Source organism: Sceloporus occidentalis, unplaced genomic scaffold (assembly GCF_023333645.1).
Source record: "Sceloporus occidentalis isolate IW3139 unplaced genomic scaffold, rSceOcc1.0.p SCAF_45, whole genome shotgun sequence".
Taxonomy (NCBI): domain Eukaryota; kingdom Metazoa; phylum Chordata; class Lepidosauria; order Squamata; family Phrynosomatidae; genus Sceloporus; species Sceloporus occidentalis.
Genome location: NW_028317025.1, coordinates 6,614,648 through 6,626,839, shown reverse-complemented (window position 1 = coordinate 6,626,839; position 12,192 = coordinate 6,614,648). Strand labels below are relative to the sequence as shown.

The 12,192-nt window shown below is 42.4% G+C and overlaps 1 protein-coding gene across 1 annotated transcript in view; it reads right to left on the bottom strand.

The window, feature by feature from the left end:
• Nucleotides 1-3,025: 3,025 nt before the first annotated feature.
• LOC149289524 (3',5'-cyclic-AMP phosphodiesterase 4C-like) overlaps nucleotides 3,026-12,192 on the bottom strand; it is a 289,399-nt gene continuing 280,232 nt past the window's right edge. The window contains exons 13-15 of the mRNA XM_089490564.1: nucleotides 7,176-7,298; nucleotides 6,644-6,826; nucleotides 3,026-3,619 (exon numbers count right to left, since the gene is read on the bottom strand). Coding sequence (XP_089346690.1) covers nucleotides 3,026-3,619; nucleotides 6,644-6,826; nucleotides 7,176-7,298 — 900 coding nt within the window. The remainder of the gene's footprint in view (nucleotides 3,620-6,643; nucleotides 6,827-7,175; nucleotides 7,299-12,192) is intronic.

Sequence of the window (12,192 nt, the reverse complement as noted above, 5' to 3'; positions counted from 1 at the left end):
TCCATGTTTGTAGAGCTGTTGCATGTCAAGAAATTCAACATATTTAAGGAAGTATTTTGGGCATTTCATTAAGTTGATGTTATGGCAGTTACTTTATTTCTGACAAGGTTCACTGGGGCTTTACTCTGGATAATGTCTTGGTCCTGCACCATTTTGTTTTACTATAGATGATTTGGCAGCCTGGAGTCTGAATACATTTCATACATATAGTGCATTTTGAGAATGTAAACTATAGTTCCCTTGCAAACTCTCTTGCCAAGTCTGTCTTAAGGGAATAAACTCCACTGTTGAGGAGTGAGAATTGCCTTACATTAACCATGGTTTAAAATGCATAATGAAAGCAAGAAACTGATGTGTGGTACTTGCCACAAACACTAAGTTTAGTGTGCACCACAACTGAAACTAGGACTGTTTGTTGGATATGACCCTGCAACACATTATTACAGCTATTGAGCTGAAAGACATATCACTGATCGCTAGAGATATTAAAAATATATTTTTTCAAACTATACATAACATAACATTAGCATATTAAATAGTGTCAGATTTCCTTCCAGCACTGGGGTGGACGTCTGTGAAATTTATCACAAGGAAAATAAAGCCTGTTAATGACTTTGCACCAAACTATATCATTTTCCATTGCAGTGTGGGAGGGTTGCTGATGGATTATTTATTATAGATTTCATTCCAGCAAAGAAATCCAGCCCATTATCTCTTAATTGAACATTACTGTATTAATGATATACATATTCTATAAAATCTATAAGGGCATCCATAAAAAAAATATAAATTATATAAAATGGATGTTGTTACCCTCTATACCATTGCAAGGGTTGAAATCTTGCCATATGCCTACGGTGACATCCAATACAGTCCCTGAGATATGCAAGTCTGACAGAATGTAACCATCATCTGCTAATCAACAAACGTGTCATCTGAATTTTAAATTTGTCATCCTACTGGACTGATGTTGTTGAACAACAATGCAAGAGGAGCCTATTTGTTAATGCCTGCATGGAAATCGACATAATAATAATGTTTTACTTAGACAAAATGAAAAGCTCCCCAATTTAGCACCTCTTAGTAAACTGGCCCTTGTAAGTAGAGGAGGTTTTAAATTCAATGCTCAATCTTACCGCCATGCGATGTTTGGGTTGAGAAAGATATGAACACTCTCAAACTGACTGCTACACATTAATCGCTTGGTTTATATACATATAACATTCCACCATGCCCTGAGGTTTAGAAAAGTCTTCCAACTGATTCACGAGTCTCAAAAGCAAATACAGACAATGGCTGTTCTCCCACTCTTACTAAACGGAAGGAAAAAAGGACAAACTGCAGCCCCTTTAAAAAAGGAAAAAAAAAATACAAACCACGTAGCATCAAACTGTCAAAAAAATGTTAATCCCAGTGCTAGAAGAATCGCACAAATCAATCTGCTTAACATGTTGGGAAAAAGGTGTGGGCAATGGTTTCACAAGAAAGAAGTATGCCATAAAGGTATGCATATTTTGCAGCATGTCACAAGGGCTAAGGAACAACAGGACATTACTTGATACAAAAGAAGGTGCTATTTTGAAATAAGAATAAGATTGACCAGTTGAATATTGCATCAACTAAGAGAGGACAGTAAGAGATATCACAAGAAAACAATGACCCAATTTCAAAATGAAAGGCACAGGCTTGCCTAACAATGGGATTATTAAAATAGAGCTTTTAACATCTTCAGTCTTTAAGCTACATCACATTTTAATGCTCTGCGTCTGTCAGAGATGGTCATCATATGGCACTGTCTGCTGTTGACTTCAAAGCCTAGAATGCAGTGCTAGGTGCCAACTCTCCAAAAGCTTTTAATGCAGTTTCTTGTGAAAATGTTACATCTTACAATTAAGTAAAAAATGAATTGCTTGTATAGCAAAATTATGCGGGTTATATAACCTCGGTTCAGCTAGGGATAGGGCAATAGGCTAGTTACTGCCTGGGGTGCTCTGATTTTGAGATCCTGAACAGCTACCATGTTTTTGTTTTACCTACAATTCCATGTACAGCCATGCTGTTAACAATTAGCTTAGGAAACACTGCATCTTAAAAGGTCCTTTCTGTATTCCATATATTTGCTTCATATGATGCCTCTTTTGGCAAGTGCATTGGACAGGCCAGGGTAGGTAGTCCTGAATGACCACATTGCAGTAGATTATCTGCCAAACACTTGTAATAACCATTGATGGGTTCCTTTCAATAAATCCTTCCGTTTCCTGGGTATGAAACATTATGTTAAGATGCCTATTTTGTCTAAAATGTCAGGATAGATAATTTGGAGTGGCCCAAAGGTAGAGGAAGGGGTGTTTAAACCTTTCAACCAAAAACCCCCCCAAAAAACAAAATTGGTGTCTTTGTGGTGGGGAGATAGGAGGTGAGGGAAAATGTAAGCACTACTTTTTTGTAAAGTATTTAATAACTTAACTTACTTATCTTAACGTGCTTTTTTAATAATTTTGGCCTTAATTCTGCTTCTTTATTCTCAATGAAGAGAATGGTCCAACCAGAAGGAACATTCCATTAGTTTGTAAACGGGGAAAAAAAGAACACTGTTAAATTTGCATAAACAATTTTATACATATAACCTACATAGTTGTTTGGCTTTTAAACTGCGACTAAAACACAGTTTTAAACATCCAAGCTCCTTATACCCAGGCAACTCTTGTGCATACTTTAGTTACAAGTGCATTTACCAAACAGGGTGCACATCACAGAGCAGACACTAGCAGCACTGATAACCACGTGGTCTGTCACATGACTCAGTTACAGTAAGAGGGTTGACAGGCATTTCATTAGCCCACACAACATGAAACTTTTTACCATGCTCTCCCATGCAGTTCTATTGATTTAGTGACTTTTTTCAGCTCCTGTCAGCATTTAAAAATGTATATTCTCCTAAAAATAAAAACCTTCCTCTAAAAATAAAATGCAAAGTGTGCGTGACGGAATAAAATAAAGTAAAATGCAGAGTGGGATTTTGGCGTTACGTTCCTAATGGAAGATATGTGAGGTTTCCTTCTTGGTCCAGACAGATCTCCCCTTGCCCTGTGTTTTCCTGCTTGACCAAGTTTACAGAAGGAACATGTTTTGTACCAGAGTCCGTTTGTGGCAGCGTCCTCTCTGCGCTTAGTCTCATGTTATCAAAGTTCAAGACTTTTTTCTGCTTAATTAGAGTGCTCTTTGAGGGAACTTCTAAGCAATCCAATTTGCTAGAAACACTCCTGCACATGTCAACAGGAGAGGGATGCTCAGCCTCATCACTGCCATGTGCAGAGTCATCCGTGGTCTGAGTTTTGGAGTCGCTACTTTCTTCATCCACAGGGCTTTCAGTGTCTTCCTGTTCAGTGTCTGACTCCCCTTCCTCCTCTAGTGTTAGTTCAAATTGGAATTTATCACCTGATGTGCTGTCCCTTTCCAGATCTTGGTCTTCAGGCGGAGGAGATGGGCTCTGAGGGATCATACTCTGATACCATTCTCGGTTGTCCTCTAACGTGTCCAGAATTTCTTGAGCATCAGGGTGGACTAGGTCTGCCCAGGTCTCCCACAGCGGGTGTACAATGTAGTCAATAAAACCAACCTGAAAGAACAGGGAAATATATAATCATTTCATATTAACAATGCCATTATAGCTTTGGTTTTGACACTTTTATATAACAGGAAACCTTATGTTCAGTACCCACTAAGGGGTAAACCTCTTAAGGTTCAGAATTGTGTGCATTAACAAAAGGCGATAATCTTGTCTTTAGCAGAGCTCTCTCAATGGTCAGTACTCTTCTATAATAGACAAAATGGTTTAATGAACCTCCCAACATGAGGTTTTAATCAATATTCTTTATTACCGTATTTGCTCGATTATAAGACGACCACCCAAAATCTGAATATTAATTTTGGAAAAAAAGAAAAAGCCTGAATATAAGACGACCCTATAGGAAAAAAGTTTTACCAGTAAATGTTAATTCATGTAAACTATTACATTTTTTAATAAAAGCTATGATTGAGAAAAATATTTTTTTGTTTTTATTTCCTTGTATTTTCCAACCTGCCCCCAGTTACGCACATCTGCCCCCAGGCTTGCCACTCCAATATGGCACTGTGGCCCATGATATGCCTTTTAACCCTCTATATGCAACTGTGCCCCATTATATGCCTTTTAACCCCCTATGTGCCACTCTGCCTCCAGAAATGCCTTATACCCCTATATACCACTCTGGCATTTAGGGGGTTAAAAGGCATATTATGGGGCAGAGTGGCATATAGGGAGGTATAAGGCATTTCAGGAGGCAGAGTGGCGTTCAGGGGGTTAAAAGGCATTTCATAGAGCACTCTGCCTCCAGAAATGCCCTATGCCCCCATTTAACACTCCCCCACGCCACACACACTTACCGTGCTTCCAATTTCCTGCTGTATACCGGGGCAGCAGTCTTCCTTATGCTGCAGCCGGAAGGAGGTGTGGCTAGCAGCAGGGGTTGTCTGCGTCCATCGCGCAGACCTTCCCCGGCTGTCAGTGATCAGAGTTCCCCGCACCGGCACCGGGAGTGTTAAATGGGGGGGGGAGACAGAAGGATCCAGGTCCCCTGCAGCGGTGCAGGGGATCTGGATCTTAGTCTCATAGTCAGACCTCTATTTGAGGTCTGATTATAAGACGACCCCGATTAGAAGACGAGGGGTATTTTTCCAGAGCATTTTGCTCTGGAAAAAACCTCGTCTTATAATCGAGCAAATACGGTATTTGAAAGTGCATGTCATATAGTCCTAAGCCTACATTCAGTGGCGACTCTAGAAACAATATATGGTGGGGCACACAAGATACCACATTCAACCTGGGGGGGCATTAATAATTTCCACCATTAAATCATACCACTGAAAAAACCACACACACACATACATACATATATATATATATATATATATATATATGTATGTATGTATGTGTGTGTGTGTGGTTTTTTTCAGTGGTATGATTTAATGGTGGAAATTATTAATGCCCCCCCCCAGGTTGAATGTGGTATCTTGTGTATCTTCTGGGACAGAGTGGCAAGCAGATGTGCATAACTGGGGGAGGGGGCAGGTTGTAAAATAAAAAGGAAATAAAAACAAAATATTTTTCTCAATCATAGCTTTTATTTAAAAAAAATAGTTTACATGAATTAACATTTACTAGTAAAACTTTTTTCCTATAGGGTTGTCTTATATTTAGGCTTTTTTTTTTTTCTTAAATTAATATTCAGGTTTTGGGGGGTCGTCTTATAATCAAGCAAATACGGTATTAATATTAGACCCTGCTGCCGATAGCAGGTATAGATCAACACATTAACACACAAACGCAGCTTTGCATGTATAGATCAATTGAAATTCACTTGTGATCTCAGCACTGAAGGTATATATATCAAATAAACAAATTCAGACATAGAAATCCTGTATTTGCAATTATACAATAATAATATATGAAACGTAGCATTGCAGGTATAGATCAAATAAATACATGGAAACAGCATTGCAGGTACTAATCAACATACAAACCCTGTATTTGCAGGTATACATAAATAATGTATGGAAACATAGCATAGCAGATATGGATCTACAGAATACCACAAAAACCCAGCTTTGCAGGCACAGATCAATTGGAATTCACATATAAAACACTACATTAAAGGTATATTTAAAACCCCCTAAATTACAGGCATAGATCACAGGTTGCACACCCCAAAGTCAGCCCTGGGGTCCACACTGCCCACTTTGAACCTGGCCAGCACCCAGATAACACACATAGGATGTGCCATCTTTGTCCCCAAATAGCCCAGCACAAGTCAACTTTGTCCCCAAACAGCCTGGCCTGTGCCATCTTTGTCCCGTATACACCCTGCCTGTGCCATCTTGGTCCCCAAGGCTCAAACATCCTGCTAGTACCATCTTTGCCCTTCCACAATTATACATCTATGATACACACAAACACATTAACTCATGCTCTCCCTCGTTCAGACAATTTATCCAAATATTAACTCATGCTCTCCCTCATTCAGACAATTCATCCACATATTAACTCATACTCTCTCTCATTCAGACAACTCATTCACACATTAATTCATACTCACTCATTCACACTTTACTTATTTCAATATTCTTACTACCCTCTTTCTCACTATGTGCCCCCTCCCTTATCACTTTCTACCCCTTCTCCCTCCCTTATCACTTTCTAACCCCTCTCCCTTCTCTTTACCTACTCACTATCTACCCTCTCCCCCTTTGTTGTTCACTCACCTTTAAGTTCTGCAGCGGGAGAACGAGGCTTCTGTCTTCCTGCTCTGCCGCGGTGCACGCTGCTTCACTGTTGAGCGCCGGATATGACATCATATTCCAGCGCTCAGCATGAAACGCCAGCACCGCAACGGAGGTAGAGGCCTCGTGGAGGAGACTGAGGGGGGCCGAGTGGTTGCTAGGCGCCTCTCTCTCCTCCGCGCCACTGCCTACATTGTTTATAATATTTTTCTTAGAAGAGGAAGACTTTATGATAGGGTTTGACAATTCATAGTCAAGGCAATAATGCTCTTATTTTCATTCATTATTTTTTTGAAATGTTAAGGAAATTTCTCCCAAAACATACCTGGGATTTTTCAACCGATGCGTTGTGCTTGTCACACATTGGACTAATCTCCATTCCTTTCTCCCTCTCCCGATCTCCCTGATGGAAAAACTCCACTATAATTCGGTCAGTCCACTGACGATAAAGCTCCAGAGGTTTGGTGGGATTACTGAGGTCTGCACAGTGGACCATGTTTTGTAAGACCTGGTGACAGAGAGAAATTTTAAAATAAAAATTCGAAGGTTGCTTATTGGCCACAACACAATGTTGATAAGACAAACTCGTAGCCAGATCTGGAAAAGATTTTATTGAGTTGTGTACTGTATCAGGTGAAATTTTCAAGTTGACTTAAGTTGACTTAACCAGGCAAGTTACGGTTTTCTCCGTTACTGTAATAAGATTGTTTAAGGCCATGCAACTCAATATGAAATAAAGTAACAGAACGTAAAGGTTTACTAGCAAGCCAGAAGCACTTCTTTACAGTTTAAACAGTTTCCAACCTAAAATTTTCTTTATACATAGAGCAAAAATTTTGTGGCCTGGCTCTCTATACCTGTATTCGGTCAGAGTAATTATCCAACAGCAGGACACCCAAACTGGTAACCTTCTTGGTTTCAACCATAGTCTTCAGGTCAGCCAACAGATTCATGTGTTTAGACATATCTGTGGCCAGCACCTAGAAAACACAACATAGACAGTGAAGATTATTTTGTCTGTTGGTTTAATTAGCGCCACAAAAGGGTTATCTACTACACAAGCTAGTGGAATAGGGCAAGACTAGATAACAGCTGTGATAAGGAAATAAATGGTGTGTAGAGAGGTTATGCAAACATTTCCTACAGGGAATGGGTTTTATATAGAATATATACCGTATTTGCATGAATATAGGCCGCACTTTTTCCCCCCCACTTTAAAGTGGGGGTGCGGCCTATATTCAGGGTCTAGCGCAGGAATGCACAATTCGTACCGCCCCGACGCCCCGGGACATGCAGCAGGGTTAGGATACAGATCCCCCGCAGCGGCGCAGGGGACCTGCATCCTACTCTCTGATATGCTCCGACAGCCTCCCCTGTCGGCACTTCCCACGGGGGAGCGCCAGCATGGGAGATCGTCTAAGCACATCGTGCAGACGGTTCACCGGCTATGAGCATGAACGACCTCCACTGCCGGCACGTCTGCTCGATGTGCTTTAACAATCTCCCTTGCCGGGAATTAGTCCAGGGGAAGTGCCGGCAACGGAAGTTGTCTACGCGTATTGCGTAGGTGTCCCCTGACGGCCCTCGCAGGACACACAGGAGTCTGCTTTGGTAAGTCGTGGGGGGGCACATCTTGGGGACAGAGTGGCAGCGTATCTCGGGGGGAGGGCAGAGTGGCAGCATATCTCGGGGGGAGGGCAGAGTGGCAGCATATCTCGGGGGAGGGGCAGAGTGGCAGCATATCTCGGGGGAGGGGCAGAGTGACAGCATATCTCGGGGGAGGGCAGAGTGGCAGCATATCTATTCTACATTTTTCCTTAGAAAAGCACCTAACTTTTAGGGTGCGGCCTATAACCGAGCCAATATGGTATATGTTATAAATAGGGATGCACCGATATATCGGTGGCCGAAAAGGGCATTATCGGCAAAATACCGAAATAAAAACAAAAAAGGGCGAAAATAATTGTCCCCAGGGGCCAGGCTGCTTACTTGTGCGTTGGTCGCACAGTGTGCGAGCGGCATCTCTTATACAAGCCAGGAGAACCTAATTTACCTAATTTTTAGTGCAACAGAGTATTTTTAATTGAAGCCAATCGAAATAGGCCATACTAATCACGACCAAACCAAAGGAACCCAACAAATGAAAATAAGCACTTACAAAAATTAATATATAGTACACTTTATTGTACAATGTATTATAGCTAAGCCTCAGCTATGTTGAGTCAGACAACACAATCACATCAGATAATACATTTTCCATTGGAACTTTTTTCTATTTAGTACACAATTATTCTATAGCTAGGCCTCCCCTGTTTCTACAGTTATTTTCCCCACATAGAAACACTATATACCCCAACCTTGTTAAGCAGGCTTACATGCAGGTAACATAAACAGGGCACCATTATGTTTATAGCTGAACCCATCTGAAAGGGTAAAGACAATGAACACATGCAAATGTGCTTGTGCTCAAGCAGACACACAACACTCATGGAAACTGTTCGAAGGTGACTGCCAGGTATGTATGCAAGCAGACTTGCACACTGAAAATTAGTCTCAGTTGCAGAAAAAGAGACGGTCTAGAAGAATGAAGCACAATCTGCTTCTCCAGTCTCCATAAAATAAATAATAGTAATAAAAAATAAATAAAAGGGGCTTGAGTGCTCCTTTAACCCCTTGATGACAATTGCCGGTCCGGGCACGTCACGGAAATTCAAGTCGATAACGACAAATGACGTGCCAGGACCGGCACATCTTTAAACGGGTGCAGAAAGCGATCTATTTTCGCTTTCTGCACCGAAACGGCGTTGCTGTAATGCCTCGACCTCGAGGCATTCAGCAACGCCATTATCGGCACAAAGGGGCCATCTCTGGCCCCTCCCCGGGGCGTCAACATCCGCCATACATTGTATGGCGGCGGACGCCCGTTTTAAAAGCGTTTAGGAGGCGATCAACGATCTCCTCCTAAACTTAAATGGTGTTGCTGGAATGCCTCGATCAGGAGGCATCCAGCGACACCAAACACTTACCTGGGGATGGACTGTGACCGCTCCGGAGAGCGGTCACAGCCGCAGCTGCCGGTGATCTTCGCCATCAGCAAGATGGCGGCGGCCCGGGAAAAAAAACCCAATAAAGTCTAAAAAGTTCACTAGACGGTCTCCAGACCCTCTAGAGAACTCTGGCTCCACTTGCAGGTTGAATATAGGTACTGCATTCAACCATGCAAGTCAATGGAGCTCAGCTTTCTAATCACAGTGTGATTAGAAAAAATAAATTAAAAATAAAATAAAATTAATAATAATTAGAAAAAAAAATAGTAAAAAAACAGTAAAATGTAAAAATAATTTCCCACTGATGTCACTATCAGGGGAACCTTCAAGTTGAAAAAAAAATGTTAAAAAAATTGAAAAAAAAAAAGGCAAAAAAAAATAAATATATATAAAAAATATATTTTTGTGAGCAAGTCCTAAAGTTAGCATATTAGCTTAAAACAATTCTCACATGGAAAGAGTTAAAATACTGGCATACTAAATGCCCATGGGGTGTCTACTTTTAAAAAATGTGTGCATGCAAAGAGTTAAAATACCAGCATTTAAAATACCATGGGGTGTCTAGTTTTCAAAAATATATGGTTTTGTTGGGCACACTGAAATGGCCCGGCTCAAAGATGTACCAAATAGGGCATGGGCAGTGGATCCCCAAATGCCAAAGTTCAACATTGAAAAATGCATGCCCCAAATGTGGCCCTTTTGCCCCCAAACAGCCAGGCAAAATCATTCATGTGAGGTATCGCTGTACTCAGGAGATGTTGCTAAACACATATTGGGGTGTTTTTTGATAGTGACATATACCAGAACCTGGTTATTCATACCTAAAGTAAAATGTGTGTGAAAAAACAAATGCAAAAAAATTACTACCATAAAGTTTGACAAAGGCTGATGGTAGAATAAGTGCTTGGAAAGGGTTAAAATACCAGCATTTGGAATACCCTGGGCTGTCTAGTTTTCAAAAATATATGATTTGATGGGGTAAATTGCATTGACCGGCATCAAAGATACCCGAAATGGCACATGGGGGGAAGAATTACCAGATATGGAAAAAATGGCTTTGAAATAGCAAAACGCTACCTGTACTTATTGCTCCATAACGTGCAGAAAAAAGCAAAAAAAACATTGGGTATTTTTAAACTCAGGACAAATAGTAGAATCTATTTAGCAGGTTTTTTTATTACCTTTTATAGATGAGTAAAAGATTTTTCAACTAAAAGTTAGAAACAGTCATTTTTTTCTAAATTTTTCACCATATTTTATACTTTTTTTAATAGTAAATAATATGATACAATCAAAACAATGTCATCTAAAGAAAGCCCTTCTTGTCCTGAAAAAAACAATATCTAATGTGTGTGGGTTCAGTAAACGGGAAAGAAGAAAATTACAGCTAAACACGAGCAGCGCAGAAATGTTAAAACGGCCATTGTCACGAAGGGTACAAAAAGTAAAATCAGCCTTTGTCACGAAGGGGTTAAAAATACACCAGGACTGTTTTCATGGGAGGTTACAAATAAAATGTTTGTTACCGTACTTACAGGTCACCGTCAGTGTAAAACACATTGCTCTAAGTGATACAAATGGTTGTGAGGTTTACTATTGTCAGGGTCCACTCTCTGCTCCCTGAACCATGGCTGAATCATACATCAAGCTAATACATCTGCTACCACTAGTGGCCACCCTCCTCCCTCTGGAGTGAGCTGAACCTGATTATCAGGTACAGCTGCGCCTCATGAACTGAGTGAAGCCTGCCTTTATAAGACCTGCCCTGCCCATCAGTCAGGGCCTTGGCATTGAAGTTGTAGGACTGCCTTTGCTCTGAGCCGCTACCTGAACCTGAACCTGAACCTGAACCTGTGCCTGAACCTGTGCCTGAACCTGTGCCTGAACCTGTGCCTGAACCCGTGCCTGAACCCGTGCCTGTTCCTGTACCCGTGCCTGAGCCGGTACTCGTGCATGATCCCGTACCCGAGCGTAAGTCCGTACCCGTGCATGAACCTGTACACGTGCCTGGCCTGGTGGTACTCCGTTCCCGTCCGCCCTGCCAGTGGGCCTCCGTTCCCGTCCGCCCTGCCAGTGGGCCTCACCGTTACCTGTGCCTGAACCTGCCTGTGGGCTTACCTGCCAGTGGGCCCGCACCCGAGCCTGTACCTGTGCCTGAACCTGCCTGTGGGCTTACCTGCCAGTGGGCCCGCACCCGAGCCTGTACCTGCACCTGCACCCGAGCCTGTGCCCGCACCCGAGTCGGTGCCTGCACCCGCACCCGAGCCGGTGCCTGCACCCGCACCCGAGCCGGTGCCTGCACCCGCACCCGAGCCGGTGCCTGCACCCGCACCCGAGCCGGTGCCTGCACCCGCACCCGAGCCGGTGCCTGCACCCGCACCCGAGCCGGTGCCTGCACCCGCACCCGAGCCGGTACCTGCCTCAGCTCCCGTCTCTCTGCCTCAGCTCCCGAGCCTGCACCTTCCTCTGCTCCCGTCTCTGTGCCTCAGCTCCCGTCTTTTCCAGTTCTGCTACTCTGTCTGTACCTATCTCTCTGTCACCATGCATAAAGGAGTACAGACAGAGTCCCCCGTATACCCTGCACATGGACTCCTACCAGACCTGCTCGCCCGGGTCCTGACAACTATTTTTAGAAAACAATGACTACATTTAAAATTACTTGAATATGCACTTTATAACTGCAAGGTTTCTACTAGTCAATAAATATCTGCTCCCATCAAAATTCATTGGAGGGCCAAACGTACATAAAAATCTAGCGAGAGCCAGTGTAAGAGCTGGCTGGCACTCAGTATCCACGTATGCACACTGCCATAGCTTATTTATGGCC